Source organism: Microsporum canis, genomic scaffold (assembly GCF_000151145.1).
Source record: "Microsporum canis CBS 113480 supercont1.2 genomic scaffold, whole genome shotgun sequence".
Classification (NCBI taxonomy): domain Eukaryota; kingdom Fungi; phylum Ascomycota; class Eurotiomycetes; order Onygenales; family Arthrodermataceae; genus Microsporum; species Microsporum canis.
In genome coordinates, this window is record NW_003299168.1 from 2,366,037 (window position 1) to 2,382,415 (window position 16,379).

Here is a 16,379-nt window from a genome sequence, read left to right on the forward strand (position 1 = left end):
ATTCACTGAGATAGCACTGAGAAAAGATCAGGTATACTCCCATCTTGAATATAAGAACGCATTCCAAAGACAGAAACATATCATGTATCCCACGTCATAGAAGGTGCCCAACCAACGGCCCGGTGCATCGAATGAATCCGTGAATGAGTCTGGGTCGGTTTCCTGAGGTGAACTCATGTCAATAAGTGGTGTCAGCTAAGGTGCCCCGTTAGGCCTCGATTGGGTGAGATATGTGATGAATTGATTCTTGTTGGCATGACTGAGGCAATACCAGCTGATGTAACTAATCACGTGTTAATCACGTGACAAATGTACATTAACGGTCACAAGAACCGTTCTGTGTGCTAAGCGTGTGCGAGCCTAACCAAGGCCAAGGTGGATGACATAATCCAACGCGTGGGGTAAGCACCTGATGCCGCTTTTGTTGGATTATGTCATCCACCCCGATTCACACATATTACTAAGAGCTTTCTGCAGACAAGAAAAGTTGATTCGTCGATTAATACCTGTCGCCGATTATATACTACGTTCTGTGCAGTCGATATTATAATCCCCATCCTCACGATATGGGTTCACGTCATGGAAAGGACCTCATGAGTGACGGGAAGCGGAAGCAGCAAGGTGAGGAGTTGTGCCTCGTACTTACCTTGCCTCCTTTTCTAACAACCAGCTGGCAGACAGGCGGCAGGGAGCGTCCCAGCATGTCACTCCACAAACAACAACAACAACAACACCAACCACCAAGCGGAAACGCATAGTTGAAGCAGAAGAGCTATCTCAGCGTTCGGTCAACTGTGTCGCAAAGCGGCAGCGAGCTAATCTTTCCGACGGGCACAGAGACGGCCAACAGGGAAATTCGGACTTCCTGGGAAGACAGGATTTTGATCTAAAGGTATGCTCACTACCTTTGACCGTGGTGCAGTGGTTAATTTGCGCTCGTCTCGCACCGGAAGGCTTCAACGCGAGATAGTTCAACCACGAGTAAGAAGTCTCTTCAGCACGAACGCGTATCTGAAGATCCGGCACCTCTAAAGCACCACAGGACTGAAAAGGACCCATATGTTGAATACTGGGTTGCTCATAAGTATCAGATATCCAAAGAACCTATAGCAACCAATCCAATGGAATACTGGTTCGCACGGCCGAAGGCTCTGCGCCAAACAAAGTCCAGCACTAGTTTGTATACCCAAAGCGAGTCCGGCTCAAACAAAAACAGGTATAACGATAAGAATTTCGAGATATTTCTGCAGTCTAAAGGGAGCTTCATGCAAAATGATGAAAACGGGATTTCAGGCGATAGTAAGGAACTTTGTCAGCGGTTACTTGAGAAGGGGCATATCGTTCCTCCTAGAGATACCGTCTTCGATCAGGTTGTTTTCGAGTCTACTTGTCGGAGGGTCGGGACGCAAAGCGAGATGGGGGTCATTCGAATCATTGGGGAGTTAATCGTTCCATCAGCTGAATGTGCTATTGGCCTTGGCCATGTTGCATTCAAGCACCTGATCTCCAAAGTGAACGAAGTCTGGGACAACTCGATCTCGCTTAATGCGGTTCAACCACCTCTACAGCTTCCATTACACCCTCCCCCACCTCCGCAAGCGTTGCCAAAATATTCACAGTTTCAACTTTCTCGACCACAGCCTGATTTTGCCGTGGGATTCTGTCGTCGGGCCTTCAGTGACGATCAGCTGCGCAGGCTTGAACCCTTTATTGGCGATGTTGATCAATCTTCTTTCTTTATGAGCACAGCTGATACATATTTTCCTTTCATGACGTCTGAAGTGAAATGTCAAAAAGTGGCACTAGATATTGCAGACCGACAAAATGCACACAGCATGACACTAGCAGTTAGAGGAGTTGTCGAACTGTTCAGGGTTGTCAAGCGCCTGAAGGAACTGAATCGAGAGATTCTGGGATTCTCAATATCACATGACCATTGCTCAGTGAGAATCTATGGGCATTACCCTATTATAGATGGAGAGAAAGTCACCTATTATCGGCATACCATCCACAAGTTTGATTTTACTTCGTTAGAAGGGAGAGAACGATGGACATCTTATAACTTTACACTGAACGTTTACGATCGCTGGGCTCCCTCTCACTTCAAAAGGCTCTGTTCGGCAATTGATGACATACCAGACGTGACCTTTGATGTTTCTCATCAATCGGAGGCATTAGAGCGCTCGAAGGAATTGCAGCCACCAGAAGTTTCAAACCTCGGTTTTTCGGAAGCGACCGGGATCTCGCAGGGGCTTGAGGACGTCGGTCTAGGCTCAAGCTTTACATCTCTTGGAGAAAACGACGGTCAAGGTTTGGACCCTAAACCTGGCCAAATGAAGAATAAGCGCAAGCGAGTTATTTCGGAAAGCAAATGAAGGGCTATTTTTACTGCGACATGAGTTAATCCATGTCAAATACTCAATCGTGAGTCTCATAAAATCCCAAGTATATTTATCATGCCACAGCGCATCTGCCTTGCGCCAAGGCGAAGCACAGGATTTTGGCTGCCTCAAGTTGGGACGTAACTGGGGCCATACCTTTCAATGAGAGGCCGGTTGATATTATATGTTGTATTGGTTGTATTATTATTAAGTAGTTTTATATATATATATATATATATAATGAGAGTATTACTATTACCTCTTATATTCTCTTCAAAAATATATTAAATATAATACTCTTACTAACTACTATTTTTATATATACTAGTATATTTTATGTAGCTCCTTATATAAGTATCCTCAAAATAAATAGTCTAGATAGATATAATTACAATACTTCATATGCTAATATTTAATTAAAAGAGCTAGTATTAGCAGTCTTCTATACCTTTTCAAGAAATTTTTGTAGGTAGTTAGATAGTTTTAACTTCTTTATTCCTAGACATAAGATATGCAATGCCAAACCTATAGATATTTAGGTGCGTTTAAACCCGGCCTATTCTGAGTACCTTTTAAAGGTAAAGGTTGGTGTTGATATGCGATTTTTAACATTAGAGAGCAAGTGGCGCACCAGCATCGTTGATAAACTACCCTTCGTTCTTTTTTTTTTCTAGATAGGTATACTATCATCTAATTATTTGCCAACGCTTTTTGCATGCCTTCACATGGTGACAATTAAGGGGAAAGCGTTATCAATAATTGGTTATTCATACTAAACCAGCTAAACACCTTGCAACTTATACACAGAGGTTTCAAGCTCATCTAACATGTCCAGTGCAGCAGCATCAAATGGAGGAAATGAATGCAAAAAGAGAGTGCCGCAGATACCAGCCTCCATATCTACCCACTACATTCTACCAGTTAGCAGGAGTCCTATCAGTTTGTGCGGCAGTAGGAAAACGGAACACGTACCCAGAAAGTGTTTGCGGCTCCAGACCACGAGATAGAGCCTGGGTAACGAGCTTCAGGAACTCGGTCCAGGTTAATACTTGCCGACAAACCCATATCAATGACCTTTCCTGGGTTTACAAGTCGACTCATTAGTTTGGGGCCCTGATCTCGAATTGCGTTAATCTCTTTATTACTCTCGAGCTGGGGAGAAATAATAGTGTTGATATTATCGCGTCGTAGAACGTTTTCTCCGCCGCGGAGAATCATTTGCAGAAATCGGGTATACTCTCTGGGCGTCGAGTACAGGCCAATACCACCCAAATCGTCCTTGGCTGGGATCGTGTATGGAATTGGGACAGTAGATAGGCTCCCATCCGGTGCCCGCTGGGAGAGTTCAACGCGTCTTGCTTCAAACTCGGGATGATTTTCGGGGTGGAACGTGGTTGCTGTCAGACCGAGTTTCTGGAAGATGTTCTCTTGCATGAACTCCCCAAGTTTCTGATTTGAAACCTTTTCGACGACTAAACCAGCCCAATCGACCCCAGGGCCATAACCCCAAGATTCGCCTGGCTCGAAGGCCAAGGGCAGGCGATATGTATCCTACAGGGAAGTGTTAGATTTTCTTTCTCTTTCTAGGTCTAGAGTACTCTGCAGCATCCGAGGTGTGACTGCAGCGTAGACTTACCCTGGAAGTGACATCCGTTGTGGCGGTATGATTGTGATACTCTGCCCATCTCTTAACTGATGAATTTACAGCAAGGTAAACGAACCCGCTGGAGTGGGTTAAAAGTCGTTGGAGGGTTACTTTTTCCCTTGCCTTGCGGAGAATAGGCTTGCCTTATAAGTTTATTAGTTTGAAATAACCATCTACCTAGATTAAAGAAAAACATACCGTTATCTTCTTCGTCAAATCCGACAATAATCTCAGGCCCAGCCAGCTCAGGCAAGATGACGCCGACGTCATCATCTAAACCAACTAGCCCTTTCTCAACAGCAACCATAACAGCGACCGCCGTGATGATCTTAGTCATGGATGCACACCAAAATATCGAGTCCTCTGTCATGGCGTCTCCGGAACCATCAACCTTTCTAGTTCCATGGGTACAAGAATGTAATACTTGATCTAACACTGCTTTAGTAACCATCTCGAAGCTTTAATGTGTGTCTATACAGCTTACCTCCACAAGCAGCCGTGAAAACCGCTGCATGAAACTTGCAGTCAGCATTGGAACAAATCTTCTCTAGAATATGAGCTGGATCCATTGTATATGGTTTGCCCTTTGGCACTGCGTGTTATAGACAAAAGCGGTGCATAGTTGTATATGTCGGTTAGCAGGAGGGTATATATAGCAATTCAGGTAAATGTAGGACATCAGTTCGACCCAGCCGCTCTATCGTCCGGAGTCCCTATTCAGATATATTTCGTATCCGCCAACCTGAATACGGGCTCCATGAGATAGCTGCATCCAAGCCACCGGAGTACACTTTGGGTTAGTTAGCTGACGTCGGGGACATGGAGATGGCTGGCCAGCACGTTTGACCATTAGAATAGTCAACAGGCAGTTCTTTATTTCTCATGGATGTACTGCCAAGTGGTCCAGCCCTCTATCATATCAAGTGTATAGGACATCAAAAGATGGAAGAAGATAATAACCGTAAGTGTATCCGAAGAAATGGCATTTACCTCTGGGTGTTTTTGTCCCGTCTTTAGGGTCTTGGCGCTGTTCAAGTTTTGGTTTCCTCCGCTTTAAGTCCATGCTTGAGGTGGATCTTAGGCTTAAAGGACGGGACGTCTTCTTGTTCGCTCACTCAGCAAGTTGGAAATTCTCAGAGCCTCATCTTGGTCAGGATGCCAATCCCAAGCTAAGGTAGGTATCAAGCCGAAGCAACCTTAAGGCGAGAGAAAATGATAATAAGATAATATCTCCGTTCAAGGAAGAAGCAATGGAATAGTGAGTTCATGTCAATCCATTATTATGTACAGGCCATGGATTAAGCATATAAACCGAAAGTGAGGCACAGCCGTCAAAATAAGAGCTATTTACAAGTCAAAAAACTTCGACACTTCCTCTTCAATTATGTTCAAGGGGCAAGAATTAAAAAAAAAAAAGGGGGGGGGGGGGGGGGGGAGGGGCACTCCATGGTGGAGTGGTTTACGTTTGAACTCGCCCCAAAAGACCAGTCAAAAGTAGATGTTTGACGGAGGTTACCAGCTTATTTGCCGGATCCGTTGTTGATGAGCTTGCCGGTGGTGCCAGCACCAGGGTTGGCGATAGCGTCAATGGCCTTTTGCTTGATGGTATCGCAGAGGCCTGGGCCACCAGGCATGCCGAGTCCAATGAAGTAGGCAGCGAGGCCAGCGACGTGTGGGGTGGCCATGGAGGTACCAGAGAGGACCTGAGAGCCACCGCCTGGCTTAGCGGAGGTGATGGAGTCACCAGGAGCGTAAACATCAACTAGAGAAGACGTTAGTTTGTTTTCCTCTTGTCATCAATAGAGCCAGGCATCGGGGGAAATTGCTACATACCAACTTGACCGAAGTTGGAGAAGTCTGCCTTGCCGTCCTGCTCGGTGGAGGCAGCGACAGTGCAGATGGATGGCTCGGAAGCAGGGGAAGAATTAGCAGCATCGACCTACAGATATGCCGGTTAGTTAGTGAAAATCGATGCAAATACTTTGCCAAAGAATGCTTAAGGGTAATACTCACGTTGTCGTTACCGGCGGCAACAGCTAGGAAGACACCACCGTTGGCAATAGCGGCAGCGGCATCGTTGGAAGCTTGGGAGAAAGCACCACCAAGGGACATGTTGGCAACAGCCTTGTCAGCACCCTTCTTCTTGGCATCGTTAGTAGCCCATTCCATGCCCATGATGACACCGGAGTTAGAGCCGGAGCCGTTGCAGTCAAGAACCTTAACGGCGACAATGTTGCTCTTCTTAGCGACACCGAAAGTAGCACCACCAACAGTTCCAGAAACGTGAGTTCCATGGCCATTGCAGTCCATATCCATGTCATCAACGAAGTTGCTTCCCCAGGTGGCACGACCCTCGAATTCCTCGTGCTCGATATCGGTACCGGTATCAATGATGTAGGCAGTAGAGCCCTCACCGGCAGTGGAGTCGTAGTAGTAGGTGCTACCGCCGGCTTCCCTGGAGCCAACACGGGCAAGACCCCAGGATGGGACGTTGTCCTGCTCAGTGATTGCGTTGATTTGGACGCGAGCATCACGTTCAATGTACTTGACCTAAAAATATTGTTAGTGAATGGGTTCGCATAAGACCGGCTAAGTAACCCTTACATCAGAGTGTTTAGCAATCTGATTGATCATATCCTCATCGAAGTGACCAGAGTATCCCTTCATTCCAGTTGGGAACTTGTAGGTGTGCTTCATGCCACCCATGGCTTTAGCACCACGGCGCACCAGACGGCGGCGGTGAGTACGGTTAACCCACGAACGGTGAGAGTCGAAGGCCTTTTCAGTCACACCATCATTCATGATAACGATGTACTTATCGGCGAGGGTCTGGACACCGGCACGAGTCTCCAAAATCTCAGCGCCGTTGACAACAGACATCGCCGCCAGGGCGAGGGGGATGGCCTTGGTAATGAAACCCATATTGAAAGGTATCCTGCGTGCTTTTTGACTGGTGTAGAAGGAAGAGTGAAGATTGAAGGCAATTGATTGCTTGGGGAGGAAAGAAAGAAAAAAACCTGAGTTCTGGTGGGAGAGAAAGGCCTTGATATAGATTTTTGGAGCTTGGGTAAAAAAGGTTGAGTCCCTTAACCAAAGATAGCTATACAAGAATTGAGATTAGTCCGTTCTGGCGGAACCTCTTGGACCTTATCCCCTTATTTCCCATCCATACTCATAATGGATACCAGTAAGCTGTGCTTCGGCATCCTTAGCTTCGGGCGTTGCCTAGCCAAGGGGCTTCTTGAAGTGCATAATTGCGGTGCCCCAGCCTGACTGAACTCTGAATCAGCATCCATTGAGTAAGGAGCAAGCATACCGTTCGGTCCAAGGTAAGTCATCTGGAAATTGATATTATGCCGGAATGTAACCTTCATTGAAGATCATTAAAATGGTGCCGGTTGGTTTCGGGCTCTCATTGCTCATTGCTATGCAGTGGGTCAAGAGAGATATGTACCTAAATGTCGAAGTACCGGAGGACATCCGCAAAGGGGAAGAGATGAGACGATGGTGGGCACGAGTTGGCTCTGCTCAGGCTTTTGGAGAGCCAGAGCGCAGATCCGTTTCCTCAGCAGAAGGCCGGTAGGTGTGGATTGGCCCCCGCATTCCGATAACAAGATAACAAGGTCCTATGGGTGGTATAATTTGAAGCAAGGGTCATGCGGAGATTTTCATTGCGAAATCCCTAACCTGGGATGAAACCCCGCGAGGAAGGCAATTCAAGCATGCCAACCCTTGAAGCCTATTCAGGGGCACAAACCCAAACTCTCCGTTCCAACCAACCTCGGCATGCATTAGCATTTTCAAGTCGATGGGTAAGGTGATATATATATATACATTTGATTGACAGACATTGCGTTGAAGATGCTAGGCCAGTGAGATATCATTGCGGCATGTCGATCTTCCGCCAAACACCAGCGTAGCTTTCGGCGAACCCAATCTATCTCCTGTGATTCGCCATGAGACGCTGGCAGAGAGGGAAAACAAATAATAACCAAACCTGGGAGATGACTGAACACTTTTTTTTTTCGCTCCATGGCGGCAAACGATACTATAACGCCAGCCTTAATACGGAGTCGATGGCACCATACGCGGTCATGGCCTGCGTTGTCAAGAAGCTTCATGCAGTCGAACCTTGCTCTGAAATGGGCCACCAGTCTGACGCGACTAACCTTGCATATATTGGCCCGATAGTAGAGGAGTAATTCGTCTAATTTAGGTCTCTCTGTTAAATTAGCATTGTCGGAATATCTGACGATTCGATGAGCCTTCTCCTTGGCTACACCCGGTCCTGCCGTACCTCGTGTATACATGAGTATACCTGGTCACCCACTCGTCCAATCTGCTTTCATATTCGATAAACAGTGCACACGGAATATAGCAGTCGCTCGTTGTACAGGGCCATCATGGTAGAGCCTATATTCAATCAAGTATGCATCGGACAGGCCGTCGAGGACAAGACAAACCCAAAAGGGATCCACTGCGAGGGTCCCCGGGCTACCAAGCTGGTACATGTATGTCTATTCCCCGACATAGTTAGCCGTTAGAAAATGTTTATTCCGCCACAAGCGAGTTCGAGCCCACCGGCCCAGCTAGGTCTCTGTTTCTTCCGCGTGTCAGATGTCGTAGCCTCGTAACACCGACTAGCACGGTTGGCCTTGAGCTGCCGACGTCTTGCAGGGGGGGTTTCATGTCGCTATTTCCCTCCTTCCTTCATGCAGACCAACACCAACAGTATTCCATATCATCCCCATGCACCGGCAAATCTGAGCCCCCGGCCAATTTCCTGGGGTTTCCTGGGGTGCAGGATGGCGAGCGTCTTGGCTGACGCGAACCTGCGTTGGTCGTTGACTTCTTTTTGCGCCCTGTGGTTGGTTTTTCATTTTTTTGCGTTCAAGTAAGGTTATTATGTAATGCGGTATAAGGTTAATTCCTATATACACGTGATTTTAACCATATAAGATGACGTAAGACCCTCTATAAGACGGTCACAATATATAGGTACAAGGGGCAAAAAAGGGGCTTGAGTGGCCGGGGGCATGGGTCTTTGCACCCTTGACAAGTGCATGGAAGATGGAGCCCTAAGAAAATAGATGACAGGCTCGAGTGAGCCGCCACGGCAAGGCTTGTCTGAAGATCGCAAGGACGGTCTTGCCTTGGCGGTTCTTATGTTCCATGACAGGCATATTTATCCTCCTATCTTCCGTCATTCTTCCGGTGTGTGGAGGAGTTATACGGAGTTGCTCAGGCCTTGTTCCTCGAATTAAAGCCCTTTCCATTCATGCTGATATAAATTTAGATGCTGAAAGCATGTGGCATGTGGTACGTTTCCCGTAATCTGTGTACACTCTGTGAGGCTGGATTATTCTACCTGTACACAGTGGCGTGTAGATCTGCTCTATTCATATATCTTACAGCTGATATCACCTTGTGAAGTACCATAGTAAAAGGGAGCACTTCCATCATCTGCCTCCTTGTCTTCGTGATTTATCAATTCTCACATTTCACAAAGTGTTAGGATCATGATCGTTGATGCTGTTGTGCTTGGCCACCCACCCTTGACCGCAGCTCTCGGAGGCGCCTTATGCAACAAGATAAAAACCCTTGTATATTCTATCTGAGAAGTGTTTATTCTGGTGGTTATCTGCCCCCGCGAACTCCTTGGCGAACTCATGTATCAGATCGGCAGAGGTCATGGCCTATCCGTCTTTTAGCGGTATGTCGTCCTTCGAGAAGATACAACTATTTATGTGTGAAGCTGTTGTTTTCTTCCCCACAGACTGTCGATCGACTACCTTGGGAGCTGTGTTGGTCTCTGAAGCAGCTTGCTTGGCTGTGTTTGACTTGGTGGCGATCTCTTTTCTCAATTAGCCGGTCCTCGCTCCTTGCTGGTAGATGCATGATCATCCCGTTCGATATCAGAGGAGAGAGATGGATGACTCCGAAGAGCGAAAATGGGGTGGCTTCGAAAAATCAACCTTGTGAAACTCCGCCGTTTACAACGGAATATGCATGTAGAAGACCAACACCCCCCGGGGTTTGTGCTCCCTCCGCTAAATTCCCCGCCCCGTGTATGATGTTGGGCGGCGCGGAAAACGAAATGCCCTATGATGCGGGGGTGCCAACAGCACCCTTCCACTCTTCTACTACTTCGTCATAGTCACCATCATTATACTATGTAATCGCTTGCACTGCTGGCTCTCGGTCTTGGCCTTCGACTAGGCTGATGTGGAGGAAGAATGTGGGGGGTAGAAGAACGAAGGCTGGAGTGGACCTGTAGACGGCTTTTGGATATTCCCACCATATCGATGTCTTCTAGAAGGGGGCTATGCAGCGATAAAGTGACACCAATTCTTCTCCAACCCGATTCAGTGAGCTAAGATTAGCGACATAGATCTTCAGTTTGAGAGATCCGGCTATAGCAAAGCAGACACTCTCGTTTTCCCAGACATCTTCCGGTTGTCCGTAGACGAGATATCCACGACAATACGGAATGCCACGGTTAGATTATTCCACCGCTTCGCGAAGGGACATGATACTCTTTGACATCATCGTCCAGGGACGTAAATATTTTCCTGCTCTTGACCCAGTACAACAATGCTTGGATATTGTGATAGTGCATCTCCTCCAGCTCCTCAACAGTGGAGGATCAGGCTATGTCCACTGATGGATAACAAATGGTCTCATCTTTGTCCACATTTAGACCTCCCAGCTGACCTTCTCGTATCAAATCTCGTAAGAATTCCGTCTTCTAGCCCTAGCAGGAAGTTCGAAGGGTCTGACGATTCCACATCTGCTATCTTTCTCTGGCTTGGTCGACTGTGGAGAAACCGCCTCCTCGTGCAAGGGGTGGTATATCTCAAGAGCTGGTATGGGATAGGTGGATAAGTTTGATCTCGACCCATTCTCAAATTCTTCCTCTTCCCTAATAGTCTCCTCATTTTCGTTATTATCATCCTAGGAAACCTCGTCTCCATTGAACGTCAACAGAGTGCCAAAAGGAGTACCTTCGCCTAATTAGAGCAAACCGGTTCATCCAGCTATCAAATAGTTAGTAACCCACTCATAAAGCTATCGAATCGCCAGGTAGATAATAAATCCATCACCCATACATAAATATTAATAACATTAATCATTTATTATATAAAAAGAGTAAAAAAAATGTTGACAAGGGTGGGATTCGAACCCACGCGTGTAAACCACATTCGAATCCAAGCTCGTGTTAGATCACAAACTAAGTTAGAAACTTGAGTCGAACGCCTTAGACCGCTCGGCCACCTTGCCGCGTTTGACAGGAGCTTATAAAGTGCTAGTGCATGATGGACGACGCCACAATACCGTATGTTCAGTGATATATATACGTATGGCAACGATAACTACAGCATCTATGAGCGTATGCAAAAAGTTGCCGGCTTATGCTCCTTGATTTTAAATCCACCCTCGTCCTTGTCCTCTCCCTTCTGCGGCCACAGTATCTGTCGAGCCCGGATGGCTCGAACCATCATGGAAAAGACAAAAAAGTACGTGATGAAGAGTAGGACGGTAAGAACATAGCCCACTACCTGGATGCCATTGCTTCCAAACGCCCTCCCGACGGCAAAAGTGGCCGTTGTCAGCGCGGTGTTTGGAAAGACAAAGGAGAACCAGGTCATCGAAAAAGTCATCCGACCTCGACGTGCTGGTGTCCAGTGAGCAAAGACGGCAATGAAGAAGAAGAACACCGCCAGGCTTTCAAGAACTCGTTAGCAGGTATCCTTTCTGTCTTGCTGAGGAACGAACTCGACTCACCCCCATAGCCACAGGGCTGCAAAGTTCGAAACGACAAAGAGAATTTTCGCTGTCAGCTTCCCGTCACCCATGAAGTCGGCAGGTAAGGACCTGGCAGCATTGTCGGCCATGCTCAAGGTCCCCGCCACAGTAAATGCACTTGGTCCGACTGATACGAACATGCCTGGTCTGAGGGATTCGTTCGGCAGTTTCTGCGTCATCAGGCGGTATATGAATGCAGAGTAGACCATCAGCGAGACCAGGAATCCGATTCCCTGTATAGTCCAGCCGCCGATGATGATGCGAAGGGCCTGTTTCTGAGGCACGCTGGCACTCAAGATCCCCGCGTGAGGCCCAATGATCAGCATCGGATATGCTGGGAATATCCATATTGGCGTCATTTTAGCAATTGTAAATGTCTGTGTTGACCACCTGCAGCCCTGATATCAGCTATCTATGCGAATAAATATCCAACAAAGAGTAACGTAACAAAAAAAAAGGGTCTTTAGTTTACAAGATGAGATAAATGCCCGCTGACAAGGTAACCGCCAACGCTGCATCAAACCAGAACAAAACCACTGTTGCGTGGGAAAGCCATTCACCGGCATGGCTGGGACCATATTGTGCCACATTGATGAGTATCGTACCGAAAGAAACGATCACGGCCGGGGCAAATAGCGACTCTGTAGGGTGCAGAAACGATGCCTTGAAGGTGTACGGATATAGATAGAACCGTACACACATCAACACACTGATAAGCACGAAGAATGCCAGGTTAAACAAGAAGATGGTAAGCCCGACTATCTCCAGCCACCGAGCCTGGACAGGGATCGTATAAATTACATTCGCCAGCCCGCCGGTGGCCATCGTCAGCGTGAAAAACGACCATGTCAAATGTCGTATACGCTCTTTCCAGGTAAGTGATGGCAACTGGTTCTCTGCAGCTTGCACTGGCGTTATCGTCCCATTCCCGTCTCCATCATCATTTATCTTGGGTAAATTATGCGCAAGCGGCGGCCGTTGACGAAACTGCAAGAGAACCGGCGGCGTAGGACAGCGAGGAGTCGGCGGTTGAGAGGGAAATATGAATGGCAGTGCACCGGCAGAGAGGTTTTTCTCTGTGTCTTCGATGGTTGGGGTCCTGTACCCTTCATCTCCAGGCCGACGAAGGTATCTGGGAATATTCGCCATAGTCCACATGTATGGAGGAGAGGCTGGAGGATGGCATCGCGGCCCTACTCTCAGTCAGAATATCTGCAGACAGCGATTAATGCCTGAAGGGCTGACTTTCGCATCTGCAGTTATTGTGTAAGATCTACGGACGGATTGATTGCGTGTGGAGAAAAGACAGCAAAAGGCGCTTTTCTCGGCACACTTGTACCGAGCGATGTTGGAGGGTTTTGCTGTACCAGACATTTTCGACACAGAGAATTTAATGGTTATATGAAAAGAGGACGGAAAGTTGTCAGAAGAGATATCCGTTTATTTGGGTATTGAATCATGGCTCGTTAGAGTCGACTGTGCGTAAAGCTTCCGAAGGATCTATATACATGCGAAACCAAAATATTCCAACGGATGCAGAAATAAAGTAGCCAGTTATATGTACAGATACCTTTCTAGCTATGAAGGGACGAGTACCTGGGCCATGCATAGTATATACGGGGACGATACAGAAGAAGTAGATGTTGCGGTTAGATATTCGGACACAGGAGGTCGTACTTCACGCACTTCTCGACACTCGAGATGCTGGCTTTTAGGAAGCTTCTTGCCTCCAGCCCAACCCATACGCGGAGCATGGACGTGTCTCCCTCGCGAACAGACTTGAGTAGTGTAGACTTAGACCCGAGTTGGCGGAGGATTGGCAGTGCACTATTCAAGGCTTAGTTAGTGAAGTAAGGGATGACAAGGGGAGAAGCAAGGACGAACTTTTTGAATATGTCAAGATCTGGATCCAATCTCCTACCAATGCCCTCTAGGAGTAGAGCAGAAATGACGACGTTGATGAAGTCACCTTCAAGTCTCACATGATGGTTTCTCACCATATATAAGACGTCACTCAACACGTCCCCGAGCTTGACGTTGCCCAGGGCAAACGTCCTCCCCTTGATGCTGAGAACAAGGTGTTGCATCCTAAGTGCGAATATTTCAGCGTCAATTACTGAATCCGGCTGTCGAGATCTTTCGATCATGAGGTATCCTGCTTTATATCCATCGAACTCGGCAATGGCTCGGAATAGGTCGAGAAAGTCTCGCCGATTAACAGCGTTGAGCTCAGTGACAAGTCCGGTATCGATGAAGACTAGTTGAGGCCGATAGCCTTCGGCGTCAATCTGGTTTAGTGTCTCATTCCATGCAATTGGATCTTTTCGATGTTTTCTTAGTCGTGCGAGGACCGACTCAGTTGCGCTATTCCCACTCTCCGACGCCAGGGCTCTGTGAGCACGCTGCACACTTAAGGAGAGGTCCAGCTGGCTTGGTTTATAGAAACGCACCATAATATTACCTGGGTGTAGATCAGAATGAACAAAGTTGTCAATGAGCAACATGTGTAGGAATGCATCCAACCCTTCGTGAGCAATATCATGCTGGAATACACCACCTCCATTCTCTAGAAATGCAGCAAGGGGAATTCCTTGTGCAAACTCCTCAACCAACACCTCGCGGGTTGTGTATTCGGTGTACGGATAGGGGAATCTAGCTGTTGTTCGCGACTCGAAGTTCTCCCGGAAGAATGTAAGATTTGCTGCTTCTATCCGTAAATCTAGCTGGAGCTTCATCATTTCTCCAAACTTCTCGACCTCGTCTGGTAACGATAGCCATTCCATGGTAGGTATCCAGTGTATCAGGGTGGCAAAGAATCCCATAATACGCAAGTCTCGTCGTACGGTCCTATCAACATTTGGATGAAGCACTTTGATCGCAATGTACGATGATGGGACACTTTCTGGAGTACTCTTGACTAGTACATTAACGTTCTTTCTCATCTTCTCGCGAAGATTCACGGGTTTAGATGCTCGATCTAACGAGCCGGCCAGGTCGGGACGTAATTTGGCCTTGTATACCTGGGCTATAGCACCGACCCCAAGTGGTTTTTCGTCAAATTCCTCAAAGATTTCATCGAATGGTAAACCATTAAATGCCCTGCTGATGGTCTTTTTTGTAATGTGTAATGGATGCGCGGGAGCATGGGAATGTAGGGATGACATCAAAGCACATAGCTCAGGGGGGAATATATCTGATCGTGAAGCAGCCCATTGTCCAAGCTGTATGCTCAATAGGAAAAGCATAGTATCGAGTTAGCCAATGATCTCCCCAGAAAAAAGAAATAGAACATATCTAATAGCCATAGCTCTTCTATATTGTGTTTACCGCAAAGGGAAAACTTACCTTGATGAATGCAGACCCAGCACGCTCCATCGTGTACACTATGAGTGCATACCATAGTAAAGCACCTCTCCTATGGTTATCTCGATCCTTCACCCTTGAGCCGAAGAAAATGATAGGCACGCTTGCTATGACCGGGATAAATAGTACCACAAGGTGAACAAATCGGAACCCTGTAGCAATCACTTCAAACACATACTCGTCCAGAATGCCGTATATGCGCCATAAGATGTTCCTTGCCCTTCGCCTTTCGGTATTACCATCATCATTTTCGCTTCCTAACCCCCTTCCAGTACGTCTTATACTTCGTGCCTCTGCTCGTGAAGCATTAAGCATCTCTCGTTCACGAGTGCTCATTCTATCTTCCTCCTTATTGTCCTCCGCCAGTTGAAGAAGAGCTGCCGGAGTCAACGTCGCAGTGCTGATGGCAGAAACAAGAAGGATACTGCTTCTTCTCGAGTATCGACCACGCTCCCAGTTGGCCTGATACTGTGAATTGTTTCCCCCATGACTATAGCCATGAAACCTCCTCTGGTACCGTCTCCAAGCGCCTCTGGAGCCCCATTGTGGTAACTGACGGGTAAAAGAGAGGGACGGCGACGAAGATATCGGCGTAGATACTGGATAATAGGAGGATAGATGCCGTGAGTGGGTGATAAACAGGGTGCGCAAATCTAGCTGCCGTCGGATGGAATTGGAACAGAATTGGCTGGTAGGAAGAACCAGCTTCATGGTGTCACAGGACAGGAAACCGAGTATCGAGGCCAGCAGTCATGAATTCGGTTTTATTTAAACCGTCGGCGATATTAGGCGTCTCTAATTGCTGCCATGATCTGGTTATGCTAGGTGGAAAACGCAGGAAGTCTTAATTTTTTGCTCTTGCAAGGTCAAAACGTCATACACATGCAAAACGCCCCTAGTTTATTCCTAGGCTCATACAAAAAGCAAGGGTGTTAAAACCATCGAACATGGTAAATATCCAACTGCAAGAGGCATGAAAGCCATGATTCTATTCTATAGTACAGTACGCTGGGAATATATATATATACACTCTCCATTTTGCTCCGGCCAGTTATGAAAATGTCCAATGTTAATAAAAACAAGCATCCGTCGAAACTCCCTCCCGCAGATAATGATACAAATATAGTGTGCAAAATGGGGGATTTCAAAAAACGGAGAGGTGTACGTATTCCTAGCTTTGCTAT

General features: G+C 47.1%; 6 protein-coding genes and 1 non-coding gene across 7 annotated transcripts; 2 read left to right on the top strand and 5 right to left on the bottom strand.

Moving 5' to 3' along the window:
* Positions 1–593: 593 nt before the first annotated feature.
* MCYG_02343 (conserved hypothetical protein) lies at positions 594–2,375 on the top strand (the record flags this gene model as incomplete). The annotated part of the gene is made up of 3 exons (XM_002849363.1): positions 594–621; positions 678–892; positions 999–2,375. 3 exons carry the CDS (start codon positions 594–596, stop codon positions 2,373–2,375), a joined length of 1,620 nt encoding a protein of 539 aa, XP_002849409.1.
* Positions 2,376–3,317: 942 nt separating this feature from the next.
* MCYG_02344 (beta-lactamase family protein) lies at positions 3,318–5,089 on the bottom strand (the record flags this gene model as incomplete). Its single annotated transcript, XM_002849364.1, has 6 exons — positions 3,318–3,932; positions 4,018–4,169; positions 4,225–4,455; positions 4,511–4,573; positions 4,769–4,816; positions 5,017–5,089. 6 exons carry the CDS (start codon positions 5,087–5,089, stop codon positions 3,318–3,320), a joined length of 1,182 nt encoding a protein of 393 aa, XP_002849410.1.
* Positions 5,090–5,546: 457 nt separating this feature from the next.
* On the bottom strand, positions 5,547–6,948 carry MCYG_02345 (proteinase R; the record flags this gene model as incomplete). Its single annotated transcript, XM_002849365.1, has 4 exons — positions 5,547–5,788; positions 5,860–5,965; positions 6,040–6,576; positions 6,631–6,948. 4 exons carry the CDS (start codon positions 6,946–6,948, stop codon positions 5,547–5,549), a joined length of 1,203 nt encoding a protein of 400 aa, XP_002849411.1.
* Positions 6,949–7,414: 466 nt separating this feature from the next.
* MCYG_02346 (uncharacterized protein) lies at positions 7,415–8,851 on the top strand (the record flags this gene model as incomplete). Its single annotated transcript, XM_002849366.1, has 3 exons — positions 7,415–7,605; positions 8,405–8,537; positions 8,759–8,851. 3 exons carry the CDS (start codon positions 7,415–7,417, stop codon positions 8,849–8,851), a joined length of 417 nt encoding a protein of 138 aa, XP_002849412.1.
* A 2,337-nt stretch (positions 8,852–11,188) lies between these two features.
* MCYG_10527 lies at positions 11,189–11,307 on the bottom strand. The gene has a single exon. It is a non-coding gene; the product is annotated as a tRNA-Leu (tRNA).
* Positions 11,308–11,408: 101 nt separating this feature from the next.
* On the bottom strand, positions 11,409–12,981 carry MCYG_02347 (malic acid transport protein; the record flags this gene model as incomplete). Its single annotated transcript, XM_002849367.1, has 3 exons — positions 11,409–11,751; positions 11,812–12,222; positions 12,305–12,981. 3 exons carry the CDS (start codon positions 12,979–12,981, stop codon positions 11,409–11,411), a joined length of 1,431 nt encoding a protein of 476 aa, XP_002849413.1.
* Positions 12,982–13,543: 562 nt separating this feature from the next.
* Positions 13,544–15,906, bottom strand: MCYG_02348 (mitochondrial protein; the record flags this gene model as incomplete). Its single annotated transcript, XM_002849368.1, has 3 exons — positions 13,544–13,659; positions 13,754–15,060; positions 15,230–15,906. The coding sequence occupies 3 exons, from the start codon at positions 15,904–15,906 to the stop codon at positions 13,544–13,546; spliced, it is 2,100 nt and encodes a 699-aa protein (XP_002849414.1).
* Positions 15,907–16,379: the final 473 nt, after the last annotated feature.